The following is a 15,261-nucleotide window of genomic DNA, read 5'->3' as shown; positions in this document are numbered from 1 at the left end:
TACTCACACAGCTACCTCATTGCGCCTCTTTTTTTTCTTCTTTGCGTCATGTGCTGTTTGGGGAGTATTTTTTGGAAGGGCCATCCTGCCTGACACTGCAGTGCCACTCCTAGATGGGCCAGGTGTTTGTGTCGGCCACTTGGGTCGCTGAGTTTAGTCACACAGCTACCTCATTGCGCCTCTTTTTTTCTTTGCGTCATGTGCTGTTTGGGGAGTGTTTTTTGGAAGGGCCATCCTGCGTGACACTGCAGTGCCACTCCTAGATGGGCCAGGTGTTTGTGTCGGCCACTTGGGTCGCTGAGCTTAGTCATCCAGCGACCTCTGTGCAAATTTTTGGACTAAAAATAATATTGTGAGGTGTGAGGTGTTCAGAATAGACTGAAAATGAGTGGAAATTATGGTTATTGAGGTTAATAATACTTTGGGATCAAAATGACCCCCAAATTCTATGATTTAAGCTGTTTTTTAGGGTTTTTTGAAAAAAACACCCGAATCCAAAACACACCCGAATCCGACAAAAAAAATTTGGTGAGGTTTTGACAAAACGCGTTCGAACCCAAAACACGGCCGCGGAGCCGAACCCAAAACCAAAACACAAAACCCGAAAAATTTCCGGTGCACATCTCTAATCATTACAAGTTGAGATCAGATGAACACAATAGACTTTAACGATAAAGTGTTCTTGAAAGTGTTTGGAAACAGTTACGATGGAGGGGTTTGATATGAGTTACCGGTAGTCAGGATGCCCGCATTCAGTACGCTAGCAATCTGACAATTGAAACAGAGGTGAGCTACCTATGTTCTCCCCTACCCCTGACCCTCCCTTCCTGCAGCCTAACCCTAACCTTCCCCTTTGGGTCAAAACCCTAACTTCCCCCGTTGTTGCCTAAACCTAACACCCCCCTTTCCCGCAGTCTATACCGAACCCTCCCCCCATAGTGCCTAAACCTAGCCTCCCCCCGGTGGTGCCTAACCCTAACTCCCCCTCCCCACAGCCTAACCCTAAACTCTCGCCTCCCTCAGCCTAACCGTAACCTCCCCTCGATGGCACCTAAACATAACCTCCCACCCCTGGCCCTAAACCTAACCCTCCTGCTATACTCACGGTTGGGATGCCAGTAGTCAGGATTCCGGCGTCAGGATTCTGACGGGTGTAGGGATTCCGGCATCGGTATTCTGACGGGTGTCTGGAGTCCAGAGTTGGTATTCTGACGGGTGTCGGGATTCCGACATCCGGCATCTTGACCAGATCCCTTATGGAGAAGTCTGGACTACATATGCTGATTATACAGATGTGGCAGGAAAATATGTTTTGATCAACTTAATAAAATGAAGCTAATTTTTAAATAGTAATGTTGTGCTCCCCTGAACACTCAGCATAGCTAGGTAAGAGAGAACGGCCTTGATGCACCTACAAATAATGGACGGATACAGAAAATGACTTAGTAAATATATTTCATTGTAGATGTACTCGACAATATTTATTTTATACTGTACAATAATGTTGTTACTCTTTCCACTCTCCAAATGTGGTATTGTTATTTAACTAAATAGAATTGACGCTGAATCTTGCTCGATTTTGTTTTCCCCATGTTCTTGTTCAAGGTGACATTGCAAACAGATGAACATAATGCTCGTATGAAGTTCAAAAAATGTACAAATATATAAAAACTTCATTTTATGCCACAAGGTTAAAGGATGCCATTGTCCCAATACTAGTGTGGTGGTAAAGTAATGTTGTATAACCTTGTTCTACACACAATAGAGGTAGCCATTTTGTGGCCTTCACCGATAGTGATAAGAATATGGCCGGCTGACTAATAACCAGCGACTTTACCAATATCAGTGGTGTTTGTGCCTCAGTGATATTGGGGGTCATTCCGAGTTGTTCGCTCGTTGCCGATTTTCGCTATACTGTGATTAGTCGCTTACTGCGCATGCGCAAGGTACGCAGAGCGCATGCGCTTAGGTATTTTACTAAAAACTTAGCTGTTTTGCTGTGGCTTCTGCGGCGCTTTTCAGTCGCACTGGTGTTCGGTAAATGATTGACAGGAAAGGGGCGTTTCTGGGTGGCAACTCAGCATTTTCCCAGCGTTGGCTAAAAAACGCAGGCGTGTCAGGGAAAAACGCGGGTGTGTCTGGAGAAACGGGGGAGTGGCTGGCTGAACGCAGGGCGTGTTTTTGACGTCAAACCAGGAACGAAACGGACTGAGCTGATCGTAGTGTAGGAGTAAGTCTCGAGCTACTCAGAAACTTCTAAGAATTTTCTATTCGCAATTCTGCTAATCTTTCGTTCGCAATTCTGCTATGCTAAGATCCACTCCCAGAAGGCGGCGGCCTAGCGTGTGCAATGCTGCTATAATCAGCTAGAGAGCGAACAACTCGGAATGACCCCCATTGATAGGGGGAATTCTTATTAATGTATGTACAAGACTTACCCATGACTAACGTGAAACATCATTAAAATTTAATTTTAGAAAACATATATTTTTTGTCAAGTTGATCAAGGTTGCTCCCGTGTCTTGGTGATTATTTTTGTAACGTTATTGCTCCATTGTGATTATATTTAAAATACTTAATTGTAATTTTCAAAGTCATGAGCTGAAAAACTGAGTTTTCGAATGTACAGTTGAACAGGTATGATTGATGATATATGGCAAATTTAATATTACAAATTACTTTAATATGGTGTGTTCCTATCATTGAAATGCATGCACGTATTGTAAGGCCTCATTTTAAAACGCTTTTCTTTTATTGCAGGTATCTTTTCTTGACTTACAATGGAAAAAATCCTCTGCAGCCTACTGGTATTTGGAATGGCAGTAGTGGTCAAGTCATGTCCCAAATATTGTGTCTGCCAGAACTTGTCAGAATCACTAGGGACTTTGTGTCCTTCAAAAGGATTACTTTTTGTACCCGTAGACATTGACCGAAGGACAGTTGAACTCCGACTTGGGGGAAATTTTATCATAAGCATCAATCGACAAGACTTTGCCAACATGACTGGTCTTGTTGACCTTACTTTATCTAGAAACACCATCAGTTATATTCAGCCGTATTCTTTTATTGATCTAGAGAGCCTTCGATCTTTGCATTTGGACAGTAACAGGTTGACCATCATTGGAGATGAAATATTTAGAGGCCTAATTAATCTACAACACTTGATTATGAACAATAACCAGCTAAATAGCGTTGCAGATGATGCTTTCGAAGATATTTTACTGACGTTGGAAGATCTTGACCTTTCTTACAATAACCTTAAAATGATTCCATGGGATGCCATACGAAGGATGATTAACCTGCATCAGCTTAGTCTGGACCATAATTTAATATATTATATCACAGAGGGTACATTTCAGGACCTCAATAAATTGGCCAGACTTGATTTGACTTCTAATCGGCTACAAAAGCTACCTCCTGATCCAATATTTTCAAGGTCGCAAATATCAATGATCTCTGCGACACCCTTTCTCCCCCCTTTGTCTCTCAGCTTTGGAGGTAATCCACTTCATTGTAATTGTGAGCTGCTCTGGCTGAGGAGACTCGAGAGGGATGATGATATGGAGACCTGTGCCTCTCCTTCACCTCTGAAAGGAAGGTACTTCTGGTATGTTCGAGAAGAAGAGTTTGTGTGTGAACCACCATTAATTACCCAACATACGCAGAAGTTGCTAGTCCTGGAAGGACAAACCGCGTCCCTAAAATGTAAAGCCATTGGAGATCCTGCTCCGGTCATACATTGGGTTGCTCCCGATGGCCGCCTCATTGGAAATTCTTCAAGGACAGCAGTTTATGACAATGGCACTTTAGATATCTTAATTACCACATCCAAGGATTATGGGACCTTTACTTGCATAGCGGCAAATGCTGCCGGGGAGTTAACAGCACCGGTTGAGTTGTCAATTATCCAGTTGCCGCATCTCAGCAATGGCACCGGTCGGGCAGCTCCACCCAAATCAAGGCTTTCTGACATCACCAGCTCTAGCAAAACTAACAGAGGAGAAGTAAAGACTCCACCAGAGAAGGCTGTTGTAGTGTCTGAGGTGACAACTAGCTCAGCATTGGTTAAGTGGTCAGTGAGCAAGGCCGCTCCCAAAGTTAAAATGTACCAACTTCAATACAATTGCTCAGATGATGAAGTTCTTATATACAGGTAAAGTACAACATTTAAAATGGTTTAAAAAAAATCGAATAATACAATATTTACTGATGCAAAGGTCATAAGTCTATTGTTGATTTAAATGCACACTAGTATTTTCCAAGGACAGTTGCAATTTAAAAAAAATATTGCTTACATTTTCTGTGCAAACACCGAACGGTAAGTGCCTCTGTTTCTTTTAAGAAAGCCAATTGCAGAATTATGTGTCTTTGAAATACTGTACACTGATTTTTTATTATTATTTATTTATTTATTTATTTATTATTATTTTTATTATTATTATTATTATTATTATTGTTGTTGTTGTTGTTGTTGTTGTTGATGATGTTAAATGTGTGATTTGGGGACATCACTAGGCTTCAACTCTTCAGTCCGTGTGGGGTTTGGGCAATTTATTAAACTATTTTACTTGTTGCCAGGGAGCTTTAAAGTTGTATAATGTGACCTTAAAATTCAAGATTTTGACATTATAACATATTATGATTTCCTGTATCAGTGCTATAAGAAGAACCTGTCATAGGGAAGTAAATAGTATTGGTGACCCAGAAACATCAAAGATTTGTGTAATTTTTTTAATATTTATACTAACATACTTATTTTAATTGTATCTCAGTCTCAGATTCTATCGTACACATTTATGCAGCAGAATCATTTTTTTTTAAATCTATCTCAGACCCCTGGTAAATGCAATGTAGTAGCACAGTAACATTTTAAAATCAATTGGCGAGTGTGAAATATAAATAGTTTGCAATTTTAAAATCAGAAATTCTATTTGCTAATATATTGCATGCCTTCCAGAGGGTATGTTTGGTTAGAGATAATGGATTTTTTTTTATTTGTTGTACAAAAAAAAAAAAAAGTATCATGCTCATCTCTCTAAATCTCCATCTCTTTCAACCTTATTTGGGGGTCTAATGTATAATCGTATAAATCTACTGCACATTAATAGATAAAAAGCTGCATTTTGTTGAATTTACACTGACCCTTTAAAAAAATAAAAATTGCCTTAATATTATTTTAGTGTAAATATAATAACATGGATATTTCTAAAAAAAATATTATTTGATATATGACAAAACCTAGCTTCTAAGATGGTGCCAGTAAGTGTGCATGCAGTGCTCGTCATTCAGTAGAGTTGCCATTGTTTCTCTGCTCTTCCCCATAATCTTTTTTTTCTCATCCCAGAGATTTGATGTCAAACTATTTGACTGGTGATACTACTTTCACAGTGTATTAGCTTGCAGTCATAGTTGTTTAGGTTATTTTTGTCCTGAATGCTCTGAAAATATGTCTACAATAAAACGTAAAACTACAATATAATATAGGATTTTTTTTATAGCCCATTTAATTAAAATAGTAGCATTGTAGATGCACAGTGTGAAGAAAATACATATTTATTTTAAATTATTGTTGTTTGAATTAAATGCAGTTCTTTTAAGTTTTCTTGTTTAAGATTACAAGGGATATTTGCACTTGTCAGACAATGTATTATATTATCTACATTGTAGTAACAATTTTTTTTAAATTTTCTTGTTAATATGTAGCAACAGCTCAAAATAATAGCTTGTTACTGGGGGGTAGATGTGCCTCAGCACCTTAGTAATATATGCACATTATTTGCTGCAGATACCGTTTCTCTGTATGTGCTATTGTGGCGGTATGTGTTAATTTTCGGGGGAGCTATGTGCCCCTCATCATTATCGGCGCTCCAATCTGCAAGATAGGGTGTCGATATTCCAGCAAATGTGTGAACAGTCAGTGACATTGACTCTTCCGCCAACTGCAGCTATCGATTTCCACAACTGCAGCTGTCAGTGTTGCATGCACAGCACCAGGGGTGTATCTAGGGGTCCGAGCACCCCTGGCAAAGTAAGGGGCTGCCCCCCCCCCCCACACACACACACCCCATACACACATTTGAAATAAGGTGTGAGTATTGGAAATAAGGCATGGTCTTGTGGGGGAAGGGTGTGGTCACAATAGTACTTCCAATTCAAATTATGTCACACAATAGTGTCCCTTATTCACATTACACCGCACAGTAGTGTCTCGTATTCACGTTACACCATCCCTCACCCCTAACCCACCTTTCCCACAGCCTGACCCTAACCCGCCCCCCCCCCCCCCCCCCAGCCTCTTCAGTGGTGCCTAACACTAACCCACCCTCCCTAATCTCCCTCCCTGCAACCTAAGCCTAACCATCCCATCCTCGCAGCCTAAATCTAACCCTCCCACCCTCGCAGCCTAACCCTAACCCTCCCACGTGGCTTGCCAGTGGAGACTTTGGCACCAACTCGATCCGGATTTTGGCATTCTGCATCGCTATCTATGTTGGGATGCCAGCATCAGCATTCCGAGCAGTTTCGGGGAGGCTGGCGTCAGCTTTCCGGCCGCCGGGATGCCAAACACCGGCATCTTGACTGCATCCCCAATGAAATGCTAATGAGATGCTGTGAGATGAGACTCAAATGGACCCAAACACCATTAGTTGGATGGTAGAAGTGCTTCCTGTCAGAAGAAACATCAGGATGCCATCACTTCCAAGATAAAATGATTAATTATACAATTAGCTGATATACATTTCCTTGAACCTGGGCTTGAAATAGGTAAGATACAGTATGTATTTTCTTTATTACACTTAACAAGTTAAAGCTTTCGCTTACTTACTACTTACTTACATCTAACATGCATGAAAATCGTGTCGCTTTCCAGGTACTACAGTCCCTTCTCCCAAACACTGACACTTTTTTATTATCTTCAACAACAAATAAATCTATAGCACTGTGCTATGTAACAATTGCTGTGTACCTGGTGAGAGTCTGTTACTGCCGGCGCGGCGCAGGTGTCCGTCAGCACCGCGCTGCACTAGTGATCAGACTAGTGTCCAGCAGCACCGCACTTGTAATCAGAATCAAAATAAACTACAGTTCCCAGCAGCCCTTGCTGCCGGGAGCTCCCAGCAACAAGGGCTGCTGGGAGCTGTAGTTTATTTTGAGTCTGATTACAAGTGCGGTGCTGCTGGACACTAGTCTGATCACTAGTGCAGTGCGGTGCTGATGGACACCGGCGCTGCTCCAGCAGTAACAGACTCTCACCAGGTACAGTCTGACAGTATTACTTTTCTACCCTTTGGCCGCGGGGGGCACTGCCAGGCGGCGCCCCTTCCTTGCCTGGTGCCCCTGGTGAGTGCCATCCTGGCCAATGGGTAGATACACCTCTGCACAGCACTGTCCCTGGCTGTCAGCCCTGACATACAGCGGTTGTGCAAATAAAAAAATAATAAAGTTTTTTTAAAAATCAGTGGGTGCCGCCGGGGGGATTAATAACCGGTGAATGTGAGTGCACTTCGCCAAAGAGGTGAATTAACACTCTTCCTCTTCGGCAACATAGATTATAATACATACCACCAGTGCAGAGACCTGCTTCACCACTCTAAGTGGGCAATGCAGGTCCAAACAAATAAAATTAGAGTGTACTTGTCTATGACGGGTGTAGTGCGATTGGCCGGCTTTTGGGATCCCGGCGCCCAGCATACCGGCGCCGGGGTCCTGACCGCCGGAATGGGTTCAGTGGGGTGAGTGCAAAAGAGCCCCTTGTGGGCTCGCTGCGCTTGCCACACTGCGGGCATGGTGCCGCGCTACACGTGCCACGCTATTTATTCTCCCTCCAGGGGTGCCGTGGACACCCCAAGAGGGAAAATACTAGTCGGTATCCCAGTGCCGGTAAGTTGAGCGGCAGGATCCCGTCAGCCGGTACAGTATAACGAGTGCCACCTGTCTATGACAGATGAGGCTCTGACTCCCCTGCCTACCTTGTCTGTACATTTCTGATCAAACCCCACAAAGTTTCCAGCAGTATATACTGCTGCACCTGTGTACAGTGTCGGACTGGGGCATGAAGGGCCCACCGGGGGATGCTGTTGTGGGGGCCCATGCTTGTAGGTGTGGCCAGGCTCCACTGGGGCGTGGCCAGCCACCAGAGAGGTTTGGCTAACCGTTACAGAGTACATGTTCTGTTCCCCTTGGTAAATATATAATAAACCATATTCTTGTTAACTATAATGTAACATATGTATGATGCACAATTCAAGTGCACTAGGATAGAGTCTGGAACCTGATCCCTAGAGGAGGAGGAGGGACCACAGGCAGTGGGGCCCACCGGTGGTTTCCCCTGTTCCCCTGTGGGCCAGTCTGACCCTGGCTGTGTATAATGCCCACATGTCCCCTCAGGCTCATTCAGGGTCAGACTGGCCCACAGGGGTACAGGGGAAACCACCGGTGGGCCCCACTGCCTTAGGGCCCACTCCTTCCTCTAGGGATCAGGTTCCAGACTGTGCCCTTGTATTATACATGGTAGATATGTTGCATTACACTGCAAAAGACAATTGTGTATTTCAAGCCTCTGTGGAGCCTGGCCACACCCCCTTTGTAGGCTGGCCCCTATCACTGGATTTCCCCGGTGGGCCCTTCATGCCCCAGTCTGACACTGGGCTCATATATTTTGTGTAAATCTGGCCCTGATACTACTACTAATCACTTAGCCAGTGCCTCCTAAGCCATGCACCTAGGTCAAAATAAAGAGCATTGGTGCTTTGGATTTCCACATTTCTGTCTCATTAATTATACCTCATCAAAGTATGTGATTGCTATGAGTTAATGAGTATTTATTTATTGTTAGCAAGTAACTCCTATTCAGTATATACTGTACCCACAAAATAAATGATAAACCATTTTAAGGTAAACATGAAATGCACTACAGGGGACGGGTTTGCACTTTGTAACAGTCTTTAATTACGGCACTAGATGGAACAGTCTTTTCAGCCATACAGTATATTAATGTTTTCCTGGTCTATATGTGTCTATATGAAGATCGCAGACACAACACCAGTGCATTGCAGGCCCAATAGCACAATTTGGGTGGGGCCATCCAATACTACTTTAGCCTGCCATGATTCCAGATCAGCTTATCTCAAAAGATCATATTTTTGTGTGTTATCCCCAGAAAAGACCCGTTTCAAGGGCTACCGACAAATACTAAGGATCCATTCAGTGTGTGTACGGGGGACTGCAGTAGTTGTTAGGGATATCTACAGTATGTGATCACCCATTTCCGATGGCAAAAGCAGCCCACATAAGTTCCTGCTAAGATGCTGAATGGTCTTTTATGGGCTATACCCCTGGTAGCCAACACTGGTCCTCGAGAGCTACCAACAGTTCATGTTTTCCAGCTCACCCAGCAGGAGCACAGGTGCAGTCAATACTAACTGACACATTTTAAAAGATCCACAGTTGGAGCTAATTACTTCACTTGTCATTCTGTGAGGAGACCTGGAAAACGTGAACTGTTGGTAGCTCTTGAGGACCAGGGTTGGGTGCCAATGGGCTATACAGTACATTGCATCATGTAACCAGGGCTATCAACAGAAATCCTGGGCCCCGGTACAACAACTTTCTGGTACCCCCACCCCCCTGGAGGGGGTGTGACCACAGCATGCAGAGGCATGGCCACACCTCTTTGGGGCGTGTCTAGCACATGAGAAGTACCCAGTCACAGGAGTATGGCATGTTTCCTGGCTAGGGCAGTAGAGAGCCTGGCTTGGCCCAGGTACTTTTTCGGGGGTATGGCCAAATCAAAGGAGGCATGGGCCTGGGCTCCCACTAGGCCCCTTCATCAGACCTGGGCCCAGGTAATTTGTCCCCTCCCTCCCCCCCCCCCTCTCTCGCCACCACTGCATGTACCAGGTGAATAACCCCAAGGATCATGCCCCGACAGTGGCCGTTTGTGCATGCCTGGCCTGATGAAATCTTGGTGAGAGATAAAGTAGCGATGTTCCTCAAAGCAACTAAACAGCTTCATAGATTGTGCTCAATAAATGACAACTAAAGTGTTTTGGTCACTTTATCTCTCTCCAAAGCTTGATACATTTCTTCTATAATTATTAAGCGTCCACTTTTTAAAAAGCTTAGCGTTTTTCATGCTGTGGGTGTATTATACAGTAGTGAGCGTTAATGGGAAATGCTTCATAAATGCTAAATCATATGTAACGCCTCATAGCTATTGAATTGGGGCAGATTATGTTCATACATAGATAAAAAAGACTAAAAGCACTAAAATAAAAATATAAAAAGGACTAAAATAGATTGTTGCACCCTGGACAATGGAGAAAACCACCAGCTAAAACTCCATGGGATATTACTCGCATCATATCATTGCATTGCAATTATTAATATTATCATTTATTTATATAGCGCCACCAATGTCAGCAGCGCTGTACAGATACAGATGGAGGCACGCTCATCTAGGCTTCTCTGCTGCGCTTAGGTGCACCAAGGTTTATTAGCATAAACCTTTCATCTATTGTTCTCAACTGCAGTACAATACAGAGAGAACAATACAGCAGGGCCCGGGGATTATGGTTTAGTAAATCCTATTAAAGGGATAGATGAGCATGGCTCCATCTGTATAAGAGCACACAAGGTTAAGTTTGCCATGATTAAATTAACTTACAGACCCAGTATGTTTTTGAAAAGTCTGAAGAAACCAGAGTACCCACATGTAAACATTGGGGAGAACATATTAACTCCCCACATATTGGGCCCCATTCGGAACTTCAGACTGTAATATGCCACCGTGAAAATCTTTATTCGCAACTTGCAATAAAGTTGCAATAAAAAGTTTATTTTGCAATTTTGTTATATTTTGTCCCTGGCTGATTGGAAATAACACCTCACTGATCTGGGAATAACATCTCAGCAGAATACACTACGGAGAATAATCCTAGCTACGATTTATACTCATATTGGCAGACGTGTTTCACACCAATTTAAATTCCAATTAATACATAATTTAAATCCTAATTTACTCATCACAGATAGATTCCCCAACTGTAAATATTATATAACCTTCCTTTCTGGCAGAGCAAGAGGCTGAACAAAATGTTATTACTCTCAATGTCTTCCGGATGTCAATTAAAATTAACAGTTTCATGGCCGAGCATCAAGTGTTTCTATCTAATAAATTGTATTTACGCTTCAGTCGTTTTAACTTTACATAGTTTTCCTATCTTGGTGTAGGGGGTCATTCCGAGTTGTTCGCTCGCAAGTGAATTTTAGCAGATTTGCTCATGCTAAGTCGCCGCCTACTGGGAGTGAATCTTAGCATCTTAAAATTGCGAACGATGTATTCGCAATATTGCGATTACACACCTCGTAGCAGTTTCTGAGTAGCTTCAGACTTACTCGGCATCTGCGATCATTTCACTGCTTGTTGTTCCTGGTTTGACGTCACAAACACACCCAGCGTTCGCCAAGACACTCCCCCGTTTCTCCAGCCACTCCTGCGTTTTTTCCGGAAACGGTAGGGTTTTTTCCCACACGCCCATAAAACGGCCTGTTTCCGCCCAGTAACACCCATTTCCTGTCAATCACATTACGATCGCCAGAACGATGAAAATGCCGTGAGTAAAATTCCTAACTGCATAGCAAATTTACTTGGCGCAGTCGCAGTGCGGACATTGCGCATGCGCATTAAGCGGAAAATCGCTGCGATGCGAAGATTTTTACCGAGCGAACAACTCGGAATGACCCCCGTAATACGGTACATGACAAAAACCCACACCTAGTAACGACCCTGGATATTAATGTAAACATTGGTCTTGGAATACAGTATTATTATTTACCACTATAGATGGTCTATAGTATAGGCTGTATCAAACATTTACATTATATAAAAAAAGTGGTCAGGAAAAGGTTAAACATTCCATAATAAATAAATACACAAACATAATAGAACCAGTATTGTACTTTCTAAGCACACATTCTCCCACCTCATGGTAAGGCTCCTGTCTCTTCTTCCTGGTAGCTACTCTCTGGTCCAGTGCACTGATTGAGGACTCAGTACCACACATACAACAAACATGGAAGAAGCTGCTACCACTGGGCATGTGCAGCAGCTCTGCTCTGTCCCTTAAACTGCGTGATGTGGCGGCAGCTCTAGCAATCGCATTATATACCATTGCTATTGTTGTCATAATTTTAGCCACTTGCCAAGAGGAGGGGGGTTTCCAGGCAACTGTTAACCCCCCATACATTTGCCTATGCCTTTTCTCCATATTTTGCTCTTCTTTGTCGCATTGCGTTACTGATAGCTGAGTGCGTGCAGAGCAGAGTCAGGTCAGAAGACTAAAGTGCAAGCTGATTGGTTGGTCAACTTCTCCACTGCTCCACCTCTACACTCTTTATATGCAGGTGATATATCTCCGCCCATTTCCTGGAGGAAATGACATCATGGATCAGTAGCCATTGGTTCACACAGTTACACTCCTCCTACGACATTTATGAGGCTCCATGACCACACCACTAGGGGTGGCCCTTAGAGGTACACACACCAGGGACAGGGCCACCGAGAGCGGGCAGGATTCTGTAAACCAAGGTATGTTTGTCCAGATCCGAGTAGGTATACAAACATAGACTGTCAGGTCATCATGGCAAAGGAATAGGTCGACATGGGTTTTTCACTTTTTTTTTATTTGTTCAACTTTTCCATACACATGGACTACGATAGGGAAGAGTAACCTGTGCCGAGTGTAGCGGCAGTGGAGTGAGCCATGCAAAGGGAGTAAACGACACCAAAAAAGTAAAAAAAACTCATGTTGACCTTTTCTTGTGTCAACATTTTTCACGTTGACCTTTCGACCTGTCGACTTTTTTTTTCCTGTGTTGATTTAGTGCATGTCGACCTTTTGGGGTTCACCTAGACACTGTTGACCATTTAAGGGTTAACCCAATGATCCATACCCGTTAAAAACATTGGAATCAGATGCAAATTTGTGCATCAAGACTTTGTTCCTTTTGTCATAATTTTGCAAGCATCTTGAGTACAATCTACAAACAATAATCTAGTAAATGTAACAGGAGTGCTTTGTTTGTAATTACTGTTATAACAAACTTGAGGGGAAAAAAATATACTGAATATACTGAATGTAACAATAGTTATAATAATAATAAGTGATGAGAAAATGGGCCTGACTCTCAAGGGGGGTGCGCCCCGCACCCGGGTGTCACCCGCCAAGGGGTGACACCAAAGGGCTGGCTCCTGCTCAGTGACAGGAGCCGTGAGCTGCAGTGCAACAATACAGTGCAGCAACTCGGCACCCGTCACTTTGTAGGGAACCGGCACTGCAACAGGAGCACTCCCTGGGGGCAGCCCGCTCTTCCCAGACCCACATGATGAAAACGTGGGCCGGTACGCCCCCATCCTGTAAGACCACAACCCCATCCCATGAAGCCACGCCCCATCACATGAAGCCACCCTCCTTTCGTGCCTACCACGCCGGTTGTCAATGGGCTCAGTGACGCCTCTGGACGCAGTAATGATGTTTGTGCAGTTGAGCGATTTCTTTGCTACTGCTTATGGGGGTCATTCCGAGTTGTTCGCTCGTTGCCGATTTTCGCAATGGAGCGATTAAGGCAAAAATGTGCATGCGCATGGTACACAGTATTTTAGCACAAAACTTAGTAGATTTACTCACGCCCGAATGAAGAATTTTCATCGTTGAAGTGATCAGAGTGTGATTGACAGGAAGTGGGTGTTTCTGGGCGGAAACTGACCGTTTTCTGGGAGTGTGCGGAAAAACGCAGGCATGCCAGGATAAAACGCAGGAGTGGCTGGAGAAACGGGGGAGTGGCTGGCCGAATGCAGGGAGTTTTTGTGACGTCAAACCAGGAACGAAATGCGCTGAACTGATCGCAGTGTAGGAGTAAGTCTCGAGTTACTCAGACACTACTAAGAATTTTCTATTCGCAATTCTGCTAATCTTTCATTCGCAATTCTGCTAAACTAAGATACACTCCCAGAGGGCGGTGGCCTAGCGTGTGCAATGCTGCTAAAATCTGCTAGCGAGCGAACAACTCGGAATGAGGGCCTATGCATGAAAAAGTCTAGTAAACCATCACTGTGCATGCACATGCCAAAGTGAGCGGATCTGAGTATGACATCGCTATTACTTGAGAGAAGATTTCTGCAATCCGTCTGCGGTTCAGGGCGGAGACTGGCTGATATTGGTCCGTTATTTTCCTGCATGCTGGTACTTGTGGTCCTCCAAGTACCAGCTTGTGGGGGAAGCTTGCTGGGACTTGTAGTTCTTCTACAAAAAAATATTTTTTTCATTTTACACAAAGGCTATCAGCCTCCCATCCACAGCCCACGGATGGGGGGACAGCCTCGGGCTTCACCCCTGGCCCTTGGTTGGCTGGAGGGGGGGACCCCTTGATTTAAGGGGTCCCCACTCCTCCAGGGTACCCCAGCCAGGGGTGACTAGTTGGTGGGGGGGGGGGGGGTAATGACACGGCCACAGGGACCAGTATAAAAGTGTTCCCCGACTGTGGCATTATCTCTCTGGCTAGTGGAGCCCGGTGCTGGTTTAAAAAATACGGGGAACCCCTACGTCTTTTGTCCCCCGTATTTTTTGAACCAGGACTGGACGCAGAGCCCGGTGCTGGTTATTTAAATATGGGGGAACCCCACACAATTTTTTCCCTGTATTTTTACGACCAGGACCAGCTCAAAGAGCCCGAGGCTGGTTACGCATAGGAGGGGGGACCCCACGCAATATTTTTTTTTCATTTTTAACCCTTTCATCACTTCATAGAATATACACAATGAAGCCCTGCACAGATTTCACTGATCTGGCCAGTATTCATTGTGTTATGTCCGGCAGTGTTTTACTAATCCCCGTAAAACACTGTCCGACAATACGAATCACATTGACATCAGAAAATACGAAAATAGAAAACTCGGCAGCTTAGTAAATTACTGTAGATGAATTAAAAAAGCTGCAGTAAAATATATCCGATAATATTCGAGATCAAACTCCCTAAAAAACGGCACAAACACGAATATTAGTAAATAAAGCTCAATGTTGCAACTGTTGGTGCATCGATGGTGGAGTGATTGGATTCAGCAATGCACTGCTCAGATATGCAAAGCGGGCATCGCACTTGAGAATCTATGAGAAATCTCAGCAGCGCCGTATGAACCTCTGATTCAGGCCTATGACTGCAGACAAGTCAGAATGTTTTTGTTATCATACTGTAGGTGCTGCC

The 15,261-nt window shown here is 43.9% G+C and overlaps 1 protein-coding gene across 2 annotated transcripts in view; it reads left to right on the top strand.

Moving 5' to 3' along the window:
- The window catches only part of LRFN2 (leucine rich repeat and fibronectin type III domain containing 2), a 746,523-nt gene that overhangs the window by 564,411 nt on the left and 166,851 nt on the right, over positions 1 to 15,261 (top strand). For both annotated transcript variants that reach the window (XM_063918893.1, XM_063918894.1), the window contains exon 3: positions 2,761 to 4,153. In XM_063918893.1, the coding sequence (XP_063774963.1) occupies positions 2,781 to 4,153 (1,373 nt within the window). In that variant the 5' untranslated portion in view covers positions 2,761 to 2,780. The remainder of the gene's footprint in view (positions 1 to 2,760; positions 4,154 to 15,261) is intronic.

Source organism: Pseudophryne corroboree, chromosome 4 (genome assembly GCF_028390025.1).
Source record: "Pseudophryne corroboree isolate aPseCor3 chromosome 4, aPseCor3.hap2, whole genome shotgun sequence".
NCBI classification, from domain to species: domain Eukaryota; kingdom Metazoa; phylum Chordata; class Amphibia; order Anura; family Myobatrachidae; genus Pseudophryne; species Pseudophryne corroboree.
This window is presented reverse-complemented; position numbering and strand designations above follow the sequence as displayed.